Source organism: Setaria italica, chromosome V, assembly GCF_000263155.2.
Source record: "Setaria italica strain Yugu1 chromosome V, Setaria_italica_v2.0, whole genome shotgun sequence".
Taxonomy (NCBI): Eukaryota; Viridiplantae; Streptophyta; class Magnoliopsida; order Poales; family Poaceae; genus Setaria; species Setaria italica.
In genome coordinates this window covers 13,933,650-13,949,213 of record NC_028454.1, presented here as the reverse complement: position 1 = coordinate 13,949,213, position 15,564 = coordinate 13,933,650, and the positions used below count along the sequence as shown (strand labels likewise).

The following is a 15,564-nucleotide window of genomic DNA, read 5'->3' as shown; positions in this document are numbered from 1 at the left end:
TCCCAGTTGCCACATCCCCCCCCCGCCAGCAAAGTCCTAACCAAATGTAACCCTAGTCCCTTTTCTGCATACTATCTCCTAAGCCATTGGACAGATCCGTTCAGCACTTACTGCGTGAGTGGGTTCTGTCAATTGTGTTCGTTTAATACTCCTAATTTAGTATCTAAACATTCGATGTGACGGATGCTAAAAATAAGTCAGTGGAAGAAAACGGGACCTAAGCTTTTAGCTACATGCATTTAGCCCACTGGACCGGTCCTGCCAACTTGGCAAATGCCCAAAAGCTCAGGCTTCACCAACCAAATAGTAGTTGCGCCGCTTCTCCAGAGTGAGCCTACCGAAGGATGACTACAGCACCTGAGGCATCGCTCTATTCTTCATAAAAATTCACGGGGGAATTCAGAAGATAGCACCGGTATGTCTTGGTGTTCAGGAAACAGCACCAGTTCTACGTGTCTTCATAGAATAGCATCACATGCTAAGCAATGGTTCATGAAACAACACTACTACTTATTTCCTCTTTTATTTCAATGTTTCTGTTCTTTTCCATCGAAACTAAAAGGCCAACTTGCCCTTCCTCTTTCTCAACTCGTTACCCAGCACGCAAACTCATTTTACTTCGAGCCTAACCACATCCGAGATGGTATGGCCGCTAGTGGCTGCTAACAATTCTAACCCCTAAAACGACATCGGAAAGAAGCAGCGACGTGCATGGATAGAGTAGGATGGGCGATGATTGCATGGGCAGTGAGCGGAAGTGTGCTGGACAGCACAGGCACCCATGGGCAGAATGACGCCGGTAGCGCACGCGGTTGTGAGATTAATGACGGCGGGATGGTCAGGAACATCGCAGTGGATGGTGATTGGTGGAAGATACACTACATCTGTAGGATGAGTTCACATCCCGATCTTGATCTGAGTCTGTAGTTTTGGCCTCAATTGGTGTGTCAGCCTCAATTGGTGTGTAGGAAAGACGATGAGTTTACTTTGCATGCTTAGATTTCAACCTATATACAACTATTCTTGATGATGGGAGTAGAGTTGAGTTGGAGGATAACTATTCTTGATGATGGGAGTAGAGTTGAGTTGGAGGATAAAGAACATGTGTTGTTTGTAAATATTGGCGGTGGAAAGTTAATCTAACATTTAATTGATGATCTTTGCAAGGAGGTAGAAAAGGGAGGCCAGCATACTTGAAATGCAGCAGGGGCAGTTTGATCTATTTGCAAGTGAAAAAAGGACCCGAACCAAATAAAAGAGTGAGAAAAGTTGATGAAGTGCTATTTGAAGATTTATGTGGCAAAACCAGTGTTGTTCAATGAATTCATAGGTTTGTAGTGCTATTTCCTGGACAATGTGAGAAATCAGTGCTATTCTCTAAATTTCCCCAAAAATTCACTTGTGCAGAGGTTAATCACATAAGGTATTCCATTATATACAATCTAAAATTCTGAAGACATCAACATGGGCAAGCTTCGTTACAGCCAAATGCGCTGTGATCAATCAGATAAACATCTAGGATCCAGATCAGCCTTGGCCTGGTACATAAGAATACAAGGGAACCGTGGCTGGCGTATAATCTCAGGGTACAAATCCATCCGCTTCCATTGGTACAAGACTACAAGAGCTCACAGCTCAAAACAGAATGTGCCAGAAAGGAAATGTTAGAATATGAAGAAAGAGTCTGGAAATGTTTCTAATATTTGGCACTGTAAAACGTTAACAACACTTTATTAAAATAGTAACATACTTTTTCCCGGCAAAAAAGTTTCAGTAGTCAGGCAGTGCGAAGAAACTAGGGCACCGATTCATGTTAGTAGGGTAAATTGTCGGATGAAAGATTTTCAAGGCATAGTATCAGGTTGATTTCACAGCAGTTGCAAGTGATTTAAGAAGAGCTGGTGATGGCCTTCTTAATGTGTGAGTAAGAAGTATCATCAGTGACAATAGAGTCAATGCTCCAGCTTGGTGCGCTGTGCCCAAGGAGGTAGGAACATACATCAACAGTGTAGATATGCCCAACGTAACCTGAAATAAAACGTCTAACATTGTTAGATGTCCTATGCACAATGCACTAGTATAGGTCAATCTATCGAGTAGCTTTAGGTGTTGATTGTACTCTTTCATATGCCTAAAAAAAATACACTCTTGTGCTTCATCTGACATACAGATTGGATTGCGATCATCAATGTGTTACATCAGTTATGTGCAGAAACTACCAAAATATCACCCTTGCATAAACTCAAGGAGCTGGATTTATTACCTGAAGAGCAGCCATTCCAAATGTGCTCCCGATCAGAGACTTGATTGCTGGATGCATGTCAATTTTCCTGGCACCCAGCCATAATCCACCCACAGACAATAATGTGGCTGTTGCAAGGATTCGGTGATTGAGCTACAAAAATGGGAAGAGCTTGTTAATCCACAGGACTGGATGAAGAATTCTTGACTGACACAATTCTTGTGATCATGCACTTAAAAATTTCTTGTGATCAGATCACCAATGCATGAACAAAAGAATACGTGGCAAGATGGTGATCTGATAACAAGAAATTAGTGTCTATATGACAGTTATTGCAAAAATTGTCCATGAATTTTATTGAGGAAGAAATAAACTGTTTGGGTTAGTGTAAAATCTATTGGCTCTACTCAGAACGAACTACTGATTACAAAGCAAAGAGACTGAACCTGCAAATCCTAAGGAATAAAAGGCCTCACACAATATGATCTTTTGGAGCGGAACTTTTTTTTCCCCAAATGAGAACATGAACAGATCTGTAAAGTTATAATTAGGAGGAGAAGATACCTGCACAGTAGATGTATTCTCAAAAAAATTGCGTACGAAAGGCTCCATGCTAAACACATCTTCAGGAATCCAGGTGTCACCCATCTTTGGGAATGAATTGTATGCATGCCCCTAGTCATTGCAATAATAAAAATTAAACATATAAAACAAAAGGTATACATAGTTTTCAAGGCAGAAAACACAACACATATAGAGAGGAAGGGAGGGAGAGCGACGTACTGCATCATTGCCTGCAACAAATGCTCCAGATATGGCTGTAATGCCTACGACAGCACTGACAGGAATTGCCAACTTCCTAATTTTTGCTGCACCATTTACCCAACTCATTGAACCGGTTGGAGGATCTGGCATCACTACTGACAAAGCAGTCCACAATATACCACAGTAGATAGCAAATGCAGAGGCTAGATGAGTTGCCAACCTGTAAGGGCTAACCCTTGGCTGAACATACTCAGATGTTGGTTCCTGAGGTGGAAAAGAATTAGCGAAGCTCCAAGCCTCAAATTAGTTCAACATAAAAGACGTTGTATAAATACCTCAAGACCACTTTTCACCATCCACCAGCCAATCAGTCCTTGCGCACCACCAAGTGCAAAAAGTGCCGAAAGCCTGAGCCCAAGTTGGCGGGTAGCATACCCTTTTGCAATAAAGTATGCAAAAGGACCCGCAAATAGAAAGCCCAAAGCCCTTCCCCACATTCTGTGTGCATACTCCATCCAGTATATAAATTTGAAATCTTCAAGGCTCATTCCTTTGTTCACCCTAGATATTTTCACAAAAAGCCGCTATTGCATTAGCAGAAATATGATGCAAAGCAGTATCTCGCAATGGAGGGAACATACAAGGAGCAAATGAAGGAAACACATATGGGATAGTTTTAGTTGTTGAAGGAAAATAAATAAAGATTTTTGAGAGTCCATGTGAATGACTTTTCGTACATGGCTACCAAACTCATCAATTCCTACAAATGCTGACCATTTGTTTTCTTTGATGTGCTGTGTTGTTGATGACGATGTTCTACGCTTTCTAAAATTTGATAATATGTTTTGAAAGCAAATATGGCTAGGGAAATTGTAGATTGATTATGGAGGTGCATAGCACATACACATATATAGGCAAGGGTCCTAGGGGTTGGTTTATAGAAACAGCACCAATCAAGGAAACCCTTGTCTATCCTACAAGAAACCCAAGGGGGGTGCGCCTAGCCAGAGGCCGGCGGCACACCACACGGCCCAAAGGGCCTAGCCGGGCACATGGCCCTCTAATACATTCTAACACACCCCCGCAATCTAATCGTCAGTGCCATGAACGTTTAGACTAGACTGAAACTTTGTGAATACAGATGAAGGCAACCCTTTGGTGAAGACGTTCGTGTGCTGTGAGGATGTGGGAATATGCAGAACACGAACATCACCCATGGTGACGCGCTCTCGAACGAAGTGAAGATCAATCTCAATGTGTTTGGTGCGCTGATGCTGAACCGGGTTGGAGGACATGTGGACCACGCTTATATTGTCACAATAGACCAATGAGGCGCAGCGAAGAGGGGCATGGAGCTCCAGGAGGAGCTAGCGCAGCCAAGTGGCCTCAACGACAGCGTTGGCCATGGCGCGATACTCTGCTTCGACACTGGACCTGGAGACAGTCGGCTGACGCTTGGAGGACCAAGAGACGAGATTGTCACCAAGGAAGACAGCATATCCGGAGGTGGACTTGCGTATGTCGGGACAGCCTACCCAATCTGCATCTGAGTAGATGACCAGTGAATCCTGGGCAGAGCACGATCGCAACAGAAGGCCGAGGTGAAGAGTGCCGCGGATGTAGCAAAGTATACGCTTCAAGGCAGCGAGGTGTGGCTCCTTGGGATCATGCATATGGAGACACACCTGTTGGACAGCGTATGCAATATCAGGTTTGGTGAAGGTCAGATACTGCAAGGCCCCAGCAAGACTGCAAAAATCCGAAGCATTCGTGACTGGAGCACCGAAGGACGCTGAAACCTTGGGATTAGCGTCGACTGGAGTGGAGTAGGGCTTGCACTTAGACATGCCGGCACGATCCAAGATGTCCACCATATACTGGCACTGGGACAAGAGAAAGCCACCACCATCGACCGGCTGAACACACATACCTAGGAAGTGGTGAAGAAGCCCAAGATCCTTCATAGAGAACTCCTGCTGTAAGGCCTGAATAATCTGACGAAGTAAGTCATGCGAAGAGGCCGTGAGCACAATGTCATCAACGTAGAGCAGGAAATAAGCTGTCTCAGTTCCCCGGTGATAGATGAACAAAGAAGTATCTGACTTGACCTCCACAAAACCGACAGACTAAATATAAGTAGCAAAACGACTGTACCAAGCGCGAGGTGCCTGTTTCAGACCGTAGAGGGACTTGTTGAGGCGGCAGACGAAATCCGAGTGAGCAGAATCCTCAAAACCAGCAGGTTGTGCACAGTAGACTGTCTCTAAGAGAGTGCCATGAAGGAACGCGTTCTTGACGTCAAGCTGATGGACCGGCTAGCGACGGGAGAGGGCCAAGGATAGCACGGTGCGGATAGTGGCCGGCTTCACAACGGGACTGAATGTCTTGTCGAAGTCCATGCCGGGCCGCTGGGTGAAGCCGCGAAGTACCCACCGTGCCTTGTACCGATCGAGAGAGCCATTGAACTGAAACTTATGCTTGAAGATCCACTTGCTGGTGACAATGGTGGCGCACGACGGACGAGGAACAAGATCCCAAGTGTTGTTTCTTAGAAGCGTTGCATGCTCATCTTCCATAGCCACCCACCAATTGGGGTCGGCAAGGGCGCTATGGAAGGACTTCGGGATGAGCGACGACAGCGCGGTGTGGAACAGGGCGGGAAGACGAAACCCGAGCTTGGCGCGCGTCGTCATGCGATGCTGATTGACGACGGGCGGGACGACCACCGCCCCTTTGGGCGAGCGGAGGCGAGGGCCGTCGATGCGGAGCGTGTACTCGTGACGAAGCGCTAGCACAGCAGGGCCGGCCGCTGCGCCGAAGCCTGGAAGAACCCGTGGCGCAAGGGCCACGGGAGACGGAGCGCCGGAGGCCGCACGTGGCGGTGCAGGAAAGGAGGCCGGCCCCGTCGCACGCTGCAGGGCAAGGGACAGGGCGCCTGAGGACGCCTAGGCGGCCGGCGATGGTGTGCCGGGTGAAGAAACGGGCGCTAACCCAACCGGCGGGGCATCTGGAGAACCTGCAGGCAACAAGGTCTGTGACGGTCCTATGGGAACCGGTACAGGATCAATGACATCCTCCAAAAAATCATAGGCCGCTAAGGGGGTTGGGGACGGGAGCTCAGCAAAAGGGAACACGGATTCGTCAAAGATGACGTGCCGCAAGATGATGACTCGATTAGAGCGAGGATCAAAACAGCGGTGTATCCAAGGAAGACACGAGGCGGACCGGGGCGCCAGTTTGTGGCTGGCAGTGGCAGACATATTAGGATAACACTTGCAACCAAAGACGCGGAGATGGTCATAGGACGGCGATGCGCCATACAGGGCCTCGTGCGGTGTGGAGAAAGCAAGGGTCTTGATTGGCAGGATGTTGAGGAGGTATGTCACGGCGGAGAGAGCTTCAACCCAGAATGTGGGGGGAAGACTCGCCTGGAAGAGGAGGGAGCGGAGAATATTGTTCGTGGTGCGAATGATCTGCTCAGCTCTGCCATTTTGAGGGGACATGTATGGGCATGACATGCAAAAGTGGACGCCGTGTGTGAGGAAGAACGTGCGGGCGCTGTAGTTGTCAAACTCACGGCCATTGTCGCACTGGACATGCAAAAGTGGACGCCGCGTGTGAGGAAGCAAATATGGCTAGGGAAATTGTAGATTGATTATGGAGGTGCATAGCACGTACACATATATAGGCAAGGGTCCTAGGGGTTGGTCTATAGAAACAGCACCAATCAAAGAAACCCTTGCCTATCCTACAAGAAACCCAAGGAGGGTGCACCTGGCCAGAGGCCGGCGGCACACCACACGGCCCAAAGGGCCTAGCCGGGCACATGGCCCTCTAATACATTCTAAGATGTTTAAAATTGTCAAAGATTCGGGATATGAGAACAATGGAGATTTTTGGTTTGATGCACACGGTATTACTAGACTTTGGCAACTTTGAACAGGTTAGATCTTCATTTAGTTTGATGCCAAACATGATCCATTTTATTTAGCTCTTAATCTCATTCTTTTAGTCAAGTGGACATGAACATGGGCAGCCGATGCCAGTTTCAGTGATGGTCAAAGTCACGGCCATAACAATAAGAGGTCAAAATGGAGGGGGATAATTGGATTGGATGGCAAAACTCAGTCAAACCTTTCACAACTTCTAATACCATAAATTGTGTCAGTTAAACAGGTCTGGAGAAACATTCACTAGTAAGAATGTGTCTTTCCATACATTTCCAGTGACCCATCAAATTTATTATGCAATTTAGTAGTGTTATTTGTTTATGGATTCCTCAATTAACAGGAAAGTTGTTAAAAACTGAGGCAAAGTGCAGTACAAGTTCAGTAGCACCAAATTCTTGAAGGTGGTGTTCCATTGAGATGCTAGCATCATCTGAAAGGATAATTAAGTAGAATATGCAAGAAAAATTAAGTCGTTGTGCACCATGCAGCAGGCCATTGCCTAGTTTCACTAGTGTACATCTATAATAGCAGAGAAAAGTAAGGCAATATATAAACAAATGGCCGCAATTGCATCCTAACCTCTTGTACTCAGGAGACTGCTTGTATTTCTCAAATTCCAACTGCCACGCAGCGTCTGACATTGGAGGTATTTCGCCTGTGAACTTCCAGTCAGTCATTGACAGCCCAGAACGTGTGAGGCGAGTAATCCCTCCGAGTATGACCAAGCTGAACACCCAGGCAGCACACCCAAAGAGCCATATCCCAACTGCCTTCTGGGCTTGTGGCCCTTTTGTAACAAGCAACTTCAATCCTGAATTTGCTGCTCCACTGGCCACTGTTGAATTCAGTGCTGCCACAGTAGTTGACATTTTTCTTGTGCATTGGCCGAACAAGGTCTACAATGAGAAAAACATTTGAATTCGCTGTAATTTTGAAAATTCCTTGCAACATGCCAAGGTAAAGCAATGAATGCTATATTGCACTGCATAACACGTTTTCCAAAAGATCGAGAAATGGATTCTATAGATGATGTGTGAATTTCAAATATGAAACAAAATGGCACCGCATAAAAAAGTTCATCAATCATTTGTATTTGTTTAGGAATTGGAGCAACCGAGGTCCGAGGCAACGCTTCCTTTGGAACATTTCCTTGTGCAGAGGTTAATCATATGCGCTATTCCCGTCCAATCTAAAAACGCTGAAGACAGACATGGTCAAGGTTCATTATGGATAATTCACTATATCAATGAGATAGACCTCTCGCCCAAGACGATCATATGCTAGTCGAGAACATAAATTTGTCAGCCAATATATCCTCACAGGGTGGCGGCGCCCCGAGCCATTTCCCGCGAAAACAATCCAATCACAGAAGGGACGGCAGTTCCTCGAAACTGACGGCATGGAGAGAGGCGTGAGGAAAGCAGATAGGCCCGCTCACCTTCGGAGCGAAGGAGCGGAAGGCGTGGAAGGAGGCGAGCCGGGAAGCGGTGGAGCAGGCCCCTGCTGGCCCCGGCCTCGGCGGGAGGAGGCAGCCTCCGCCGCCGCCGCCGGAGGAGGAGGAAGTGGGCCCAACCCTAGGCGGGGCCAGAGCGGGAGCGCTCCTCGGAAGGCGAGGCGCCAGCAGGGCGGACGCCTGTTCCCTGCCCCGCCGGAGCAGCGCCGCGGCCACCCTGCTCCCCATCAGGCGGGCGGCGCGGGTTCCGGTGACTGCCGCGGCGGCTTTGCTCGCCGGGGTTTAGAAATGTGGCGTGCCTTCTGCAGTTGCGCGTGGGGTTTAGGGGGGCCACGTCTAGGAGGCGATTAACTACTTGCGGTGTCACACACGATCTTGTGCTAAACTCGGGGGTTAACCCACCGAAAATCTGTGATCTGTTGCAGGGCGGGAGAGGAGCCCACAGGAAGAGCGTCGGAGTGGCCCGCTCGAATTTTCTTTTATTTTTTTTATTTTTAAATGACTTACAATTTGAAATGGATGGGGTATTTCATAACTCTGGAACTAATTCGTTTAAAATACATTTAGGTATTCTAACAATCAAGTGAATTTTTTTTTTGACATGCTGCGCTTTAACCGGAAATAGCAGCAACCTCTACAAAAGCAACAAATCACGCATTAGCTAGCGATACGTTCAGCGGCATGCTCCCAATCGGGTAGCTAATAACAGAGAAAGCACATCACCTTGAATAAATCAGAAGACCTATCCCAGCCTTCTCTCCTTTTGGTGACACATTCAGAAACCTCATCTCAACTCTCAGCTCACTACATTACATGGACTGATGGACCTTAGTACTCTACTGAAAACAGTCCACAAGTATACATGGTCCTCTAATCCATGCCCAACTGGCTCTAATTTTAACCAAGGTGACTTAAGCGATGGCATCCATAGTATTGGAGTCGCAGCATTTAACACAATTGCACAGTTGAGACAATCACAAATTTGTCACACAATTGCACAGTTGAGACAAATCACAGATTTGTCATTGTCATTCATTATTGATGGTGATGATGGTAGGTGCAGCCGGTTCTTTACAAGTGGTGCATACGCACGCCACACGGCTAAAGTTAATTCCTTTACATCATATTGGCTGGCGAATCGCTGAAAATTCTCTGGAAACGGACTGCGATTGGAGCACAGAATGCTTATACAATCCAAGAATGCAATTTGATCATCAGCAGTTAACCCCCAACGTACTGGACTGCTATTCCAGTTCACTCACTGTTCAGCTGCTCTATCATAGTGTCGATCGGCAGGGATCCCAATGGCACCGATGACTCCAGACGCTCAAGCATGTCGAGTTCAAAGTGTTCATCGCTGCTGAGATCAGGTGATTGCTCAAGCTGTTCCTCTTGGTTTCCAGCAATGCTTGTTTCAGACTCATCGTTTATGTATTCTGCACTTGGAGATTCGGTGTTCACCTCACAATTGGCCACAAGCAGAGCTGGAAATGAGTGCTCCACTGCCTGAGATGTGACGCTGAACTCCTCAACCCTCGTCAGGAGTGAATCGGGTGTCAGATCATTTGCTTCGGCATCATCCAGCAGCAATGCCAGAGACGAGTCCACTGCACTCTCCCACAATTTAAACATTTTGGGCCTCAATACTTCTCTTACTGTGAATTGAGTGTTGGCATCAGTGGCTTCATTGACATCTGCAAGCAGTTTGCCTCATTATATTAATTCCAGAAGTACTAATTGATAATATCAACAGCTGGAGAAACTGAAATTGTTTTTTCGTGTAATGAAAAAGAGCTCGAAAAAGAATGGGCATCCCATTTTGCCATGCTACAAATCTGAGTGTACGTTTGAATAAACAGCATTAAGCATCTGACAAAATAAGTGCAGGAAGATATGCAAAACGCAGAGACCTCATAAAAATCAATGACCAAAATGCTCCTCCGAACACAAATGAGCATGGATATTAAAGAAGCAAGAACAAGGTAATCCCCGAGGGTTATGAATGCATACCTGAACCACTTGCATCAGAAGACATTGTCGGATTATTCTTTGGAACTTTTGGTGTCGGATTATTCTTTGGAACTTTTGGAATGAGAGTCAGAGGCTTCGAGTATCTGGATTTCCATTCTTTGCCTCTGTACATTAATATCTGTTCATTATCGAATGATAAAAGAACACAGGGAACAAGATCCTGCAAATATAGATATGTGAACAATTTTAGCTAAGGGGTCAGAAAGAAGATATATACAGGATTCACTTCCACGATAGGTAATGAAATGAAAACTGTGAAATTCATGGGGATGAATAGGACCCTTAGTTTTGCTCCTATCTTTTTGTAGTCGCTTGGATTCAAACCCTCACAATCAATCTTCACCAGGTCATTTCCTTCAAAAGCATCTCGCACATCCTTGACAAGAGTGATATATATTCCATTTTTTGCTGCAAGATGCAGGATACAAAATAAGATGCTTTGGCAGTAGCATCAGCATATATTTTTCTATGTTCGTTTCAATATGGAGTTAGATGCAAATAATCCTTCTTTTTCAAGAATATAAGGACAATTTCGACAAGACACAGTGCCCAGTGAACAACTTGACAAACACTTTAGTACTGTAAATCAAAAGAATAAAATTGTTACATTTATAAAGTACTCATTGGCGCTCTAATGATACTATTTTTCATGAAAAAACTCTAAAAAAATTAGTCCATATCAGCGATTGAAGCTAAGGAAGTTTGAATGCTAAAATAAGTCATATATTTCTAAAGGAGGGCCTAGCACTTTTAGTATTAATTCGCATGCTCAGGAACTTCTGTCGAACTAGAGAACAGGTTGAATAGAAATCTTAGCATTAGCCAGTAGCCACATTCCAGATATGCATGGCATAAATGGTACAAAATCTTGCAAGCAAATACAAAACAAATGAAAAATCAGGAACCATGTACTAGAAGCCCATCCTAGACGATTAGGTTTGTATTGTGGCACTTGGTTATGCTTAAAATGTAATCTAGTACATGGTGCAGAGCAGGATTCAGGTTCCTACAACGAATAGGCCATTCCCCATACTGCTTTTTGGTCAGAAACAAGAAATTTGTAAAAGACATAAAAACAAATAAAAAGGCCATCTGGTTTTGCAACAAGTATGGCCTGGTCACTTTGCCGGGTTTGAGAATCTGAACAATTATCCATAAGAATCAAGTGGACCAGTAAATTAATACCTAGTTTACAAATTGGCGGCAGATTCCGCCCTTTGCTTCTCATTTCATCTGCTTCTTCTTTTGTAAGCCCTTCTGGAGCTTCCTTGATGAGTTTTGGATATACAGGAGTAGCAGGTTTCCAGAGCATCAGGGGATAGCGAGGACGAGTCCGTGGGTCATAATGTCTTCCTCGATATAGAAAAACAACGCCACCTACTCGGTGAATGACCTTTCCTCCTGACTTTTCCTGGAACATTATAGATGCTACTATGTATGACAGTGCACTATAATAAAATCCATATGCTTGTATAATTGTATTGGAAAAAATACATAAGCATGCATACATGACAATTGAGGTCTTGTTCCATGAGAGGCCAACAGGTATACATCCCTAACAATAGACAAGCTCTTCTTAGTCATTAACTCATACACTGGTCTGGTCAAAATATAAGTATAGTTACACTACTATACTCTGTTGTTTTGAAGGCTGTTGGAATATAAGTGAATTCCCCACCTTTCCCAGTTAGCTCAGTGCATGCAACTCAATAAAGGTATACCTATTGCTCGTATTGTCCTACTTTCGTACATTATTGCTAACCAAATAAGAAAAAAGAGAACAATGTGTAGTCTAAACAAGAAGGAACTCACTATGATCCTAAAAGCTTTCACAACTCTTGTGTAAGTACCATTTGAGTCATATGCAAGTTAGAACAGAAATAAAACAGGACATGCTACCATTCTTTTGAAATCTTTTTTTTAAAAAAAACATTGTAGCGTACTGGATACCATATTTTGCATTCAAGTACACATTACAGAATTTAGTCTACCTTGTGCAAGGGAAAATAGTTTTGCACGGAGCAATGGCATCTCCAGATGCCTGGGATGCAGGAACACATGTGGATGTGCACAGTTGAACATTTATATACAATAGCAAACTGCAAATAGATACCTCAAGGTGATAACAGAGATTGTTCATATCAACAGTTGGAACGCCTCGGCATCTAACTTTGCAGACTTCCTGCCGCCTCCAATGACAATGTATCATTTCCAACATGTTGTGAGTCAAGCCATCTCTTCCTACAGGAAATTGATCAGGAAATGCATAATTAACTCTACACTCCATCAGCAATGAAATTTATTCCCAAAGGAAAAGAGAGATGAAGATTTGAAACAACCAACCCTCCCACAAGCAAAAGACAGTTATAACCGAATCTGTTCCACACAGTGCACCACGTTGGATACAGACAGGCCAAAACAACTCTCACTGGCTAAATAAAGCTAATAGTACTGCATTTCAACATCCACTTTACAATATCTGTACCATTCCCTCACCAGGAACCAGCCCCATTGCTGGAAAACTGCCGCCTGGACTACAAGATTCTTTCTCTAGAACCATCTAACCAAAACACTGTCAATGACCGCCTACAATATGAGCCTAGGGATTTGACTTCAAATCTTGCAGAAGAGTTGAGAAGCCACAAATTTAGTTGCTCGTGTTTAAGTATGAAATACATTGCCACTTTTTGAAGAGAAAAAACTACCCATTCAGGTTATTATTGGTGACCTTTGCTTCAAAGTCAGCTTTGAAGTGTATTTGATCTCATGCTATCAGAGACTTCTGCGGTTATGCCTGATTCTCCCATTACACTCTCCACATTGGCCCAATTTCAGTCTAATCTTAAGTCTAAACGAATAGAGTCAGAAAAAATCAAACTGTTTTATCTCTTTGGAAATGGCAGTCAGTGAAGTTGTACCAATGTTGAGCTGTCGGTTGTGCGAGATGTGAGGCTTGACGAGCGCACGCACCTCGGCGGGGGTGAGCGGCTCGCCGAGCACCTCATCTCTAGTCCTGCCGTCGCCGGGGCTCACCCTTGCCAGGTCCATCTGCCTCCTCCCCCTGACCTCCATCATGATCCCGTGCGGGCTCACCGTCTGCGCCGGCTCCTGCCCGAGCGGCGTGTGCAGCCGCACGCCCCGGCGGCGCGCCTTCTCCTCCTTGGTCAGCAGCGGCGCCTTGCCCGTCCAAGGCCGCGGCATGGTCGGCGGCGCGAAGGGCAGGAACGCGGGCTCGCGGATGGCGAGCGGCGGCGCGCGCGGCGCCTCGGAGTAGCTGAACTGGAAGTCGAACGGCGCGCCGGGTAGGCGGAAGGAGAGGCCCGAGGGCCCCACAACGACGGCGCGCCCCGAGGCGGCATCGGCAGGGTCGGCGGCGAGGAGGGCCTCGCCCTCGCCGGCGGCCGCGACCGGGGGCACGGGCTTGCGGTACGCGGTGCGGAGGTGGGTCGCGCGGAAGGCGGGGTTGTTGGTGGTGGTGGTCGCTCTTGGACCGCCGTCTGTCGGCTCCTGGTCTTCGGAAGGCTGCTCGGCGTGGTTCTTGGGGTGTCGGCGGCGAGGGGGGACTGGCGGGAGGGGAAGGGACCGGTGCTGGGGGTACCGGCGGTTGGAGAGTGGAGGAGGCGGGGCGGAGAAGAGGTTGACGCGGCCGGCGCGGGAGGGAGCTGGCCGCTGCGGTGGCGGTGGCGGCATGGCGGGAAGTGATGCGGCGGTGTCGGGGAGTGGAGGAGAAGACGACGAAGGAGATAACGAGTGTAGATATTTTTTTTGTATATTTCCTCTGTTTCAGGGGCTTTCTTTGGTTTTCACGGAAAAATGGATCCTGGTGTCCATGAAGTAACGGTACAATTGGCGTTTGATTTGAAAACTCAATAACTTATCCCTTGTGAAAGCAAAGTTCCCTTTTCAAAAAAAAGAAAGTAAACTCTCAAAAGATTTTATCACTTATATAAATCATATGTTATCGTCATATATTTTTCTTATGAATTTATTAGTCCCAAACATTTAAGATGCAATGTACTCCCTCCATTCCAAATTATAGATCGCTTTGGTTTTTTAAAATTTAGAGACTTTTTTATGCACTTAGATATGCCCTATGTATCTAGAAAAGCTAAAACGATGATATCGATGATCACCCCTACCTGGCGCGCTAGATGGTGTCTAGACTCGTCAACCTACCAAGGGGTATCCCGATGTAGTAGATTGGTTGGTGGTGGATCGCCGGACCTGAAACTTAATGGTAAAAGCGAAGATACAAGACACATATTTATAAAGGTTCGGGCTGCCAGAGTAGCGTAATACCCTACGTTCTATTTTGGATGTTGTATATTACGCCCTCTCTTGAGTGTTGTTTGGTGTTCTTGGTTTTAAGGATGTCCGTCGATCTAGATACCCCTACCCTCCTAACAGCAGGTGCCCGCATCATGCCATGGCGCATTAAATGTGCACCATGACGCCCCTGAACGGTCCACATGTAACACCCGCAGAAATCACCAACTAAAATCACCCGTCAAAAATCGCTTTTAAAATCTTTTTACCGATGAGCTCTCGGAAATCGAAAACCTTCCCGGCGATTCCGCCGCCCCGGCACCCAAGCCGATCTTTTTATCCGTACTCGTAATTTCCGCCGCGTGCCGTCGTCAGACGCCGCGCGCGTGCTCCGACCGCGTGCCGCGAATGCCGCCGGTCCCTCTCTTTTTCTTTCTCTTTTCCCCTCCCCTTTTCCTTTTTCTTTTTCCTTCTTCCTTCCTTCTTCTTCTTTCTTCTTCTTCCTCCTTTCCTCTTCTCTCTCCTCCTCTTTCTTCTTCCTGGCACCCGGCGCCACCTCCCCCTGGCGCCACTCCTCCTGGCCGGTCCCAACGCCATTACTCCGGCGCCCCACCCTCCTGGCGCCATACCCCTCCGTCGCCCGGCCCCTTGCACACTCGAGCCCGCGCCGCCCGCCTCGGCCCCGCCGGCCACGCCGGCGCCCTCGGGCCGCGCGCCGCCCCGCGGCGGCCCCGCGCCCGGCACCGCCGGCACGTCCCTACGCCGCCCACCGCGGCCCTACCTCCCCGCTCCCGGCCCTACTCCCGCACGGCACGCACGTGCCGTGCCACGGCGCCGCAGCCCTTGCCAGTCCCTAC

General features: G+C 46.9%; 2 protein-coding genes across 2 annotated transcripts; both read right to left on the bottom strand.

Annotated features, from left to right (window-relative positions):
- Positions 1-1,410: 1,410 nt before the first annotated feature.
- Positions 1,411-8,785, bottom strand: LOC101756104 (cytochrome c oxidase assembly protein COX15). The gene is made up of 7 exons (XM_004968602.4): positions 8,396-8,785; positions 7,537-7,853; positions 3,343-3,568; positions 3,026-3,271; positions 2,807-2,917; positions 2,264-2,395; positions 1,411-2,028 (listed from the first exon to the last, which is right to left on the bottom strand). Exons 1-7 carry the CDS (start codon positions 8,636-8,638, stop codon positions 1,858-1,860), a joined length of 1,446 nt encoding a protein of 481 aa, XP_004968659.1. The 5' UTR covers positions 8,639-8,785; the 3' UTR covers positions 1,411-1,857.
- A 604-nt stretch (positions 8,786-9,389) lies between these two features.
- LOC101755702 (CRS2-associated factor 2, chloroplastic) lies at positions 9,390-14,200 on the bottom strand. Its single transcript, XM_004968601.3, has 6 exons — positions 13,360-14,200; positions 12,555-12,682; positions 11,627-11,852; positions 10,722-10,849; positions 10,421-10,601; positions 9,390-10,104 (listed from the first exon to the last, which is right to left on the bottom strand). The coding sequence occupies exons 1-6, from the start codon at positions 14,129-14,131 to the stop codon at positions 9,665-9,667; spliced, it is 1,875 nt and encodes a 624-aa protein (XP_004968658.1). The 5' UTR covers positions 14,132-14,200; the 3' UTR covers positions 9,390-9,664.
- Between the last annotated feature and the right edge of the window lie 1,364 nt (positions 14,201-15,564).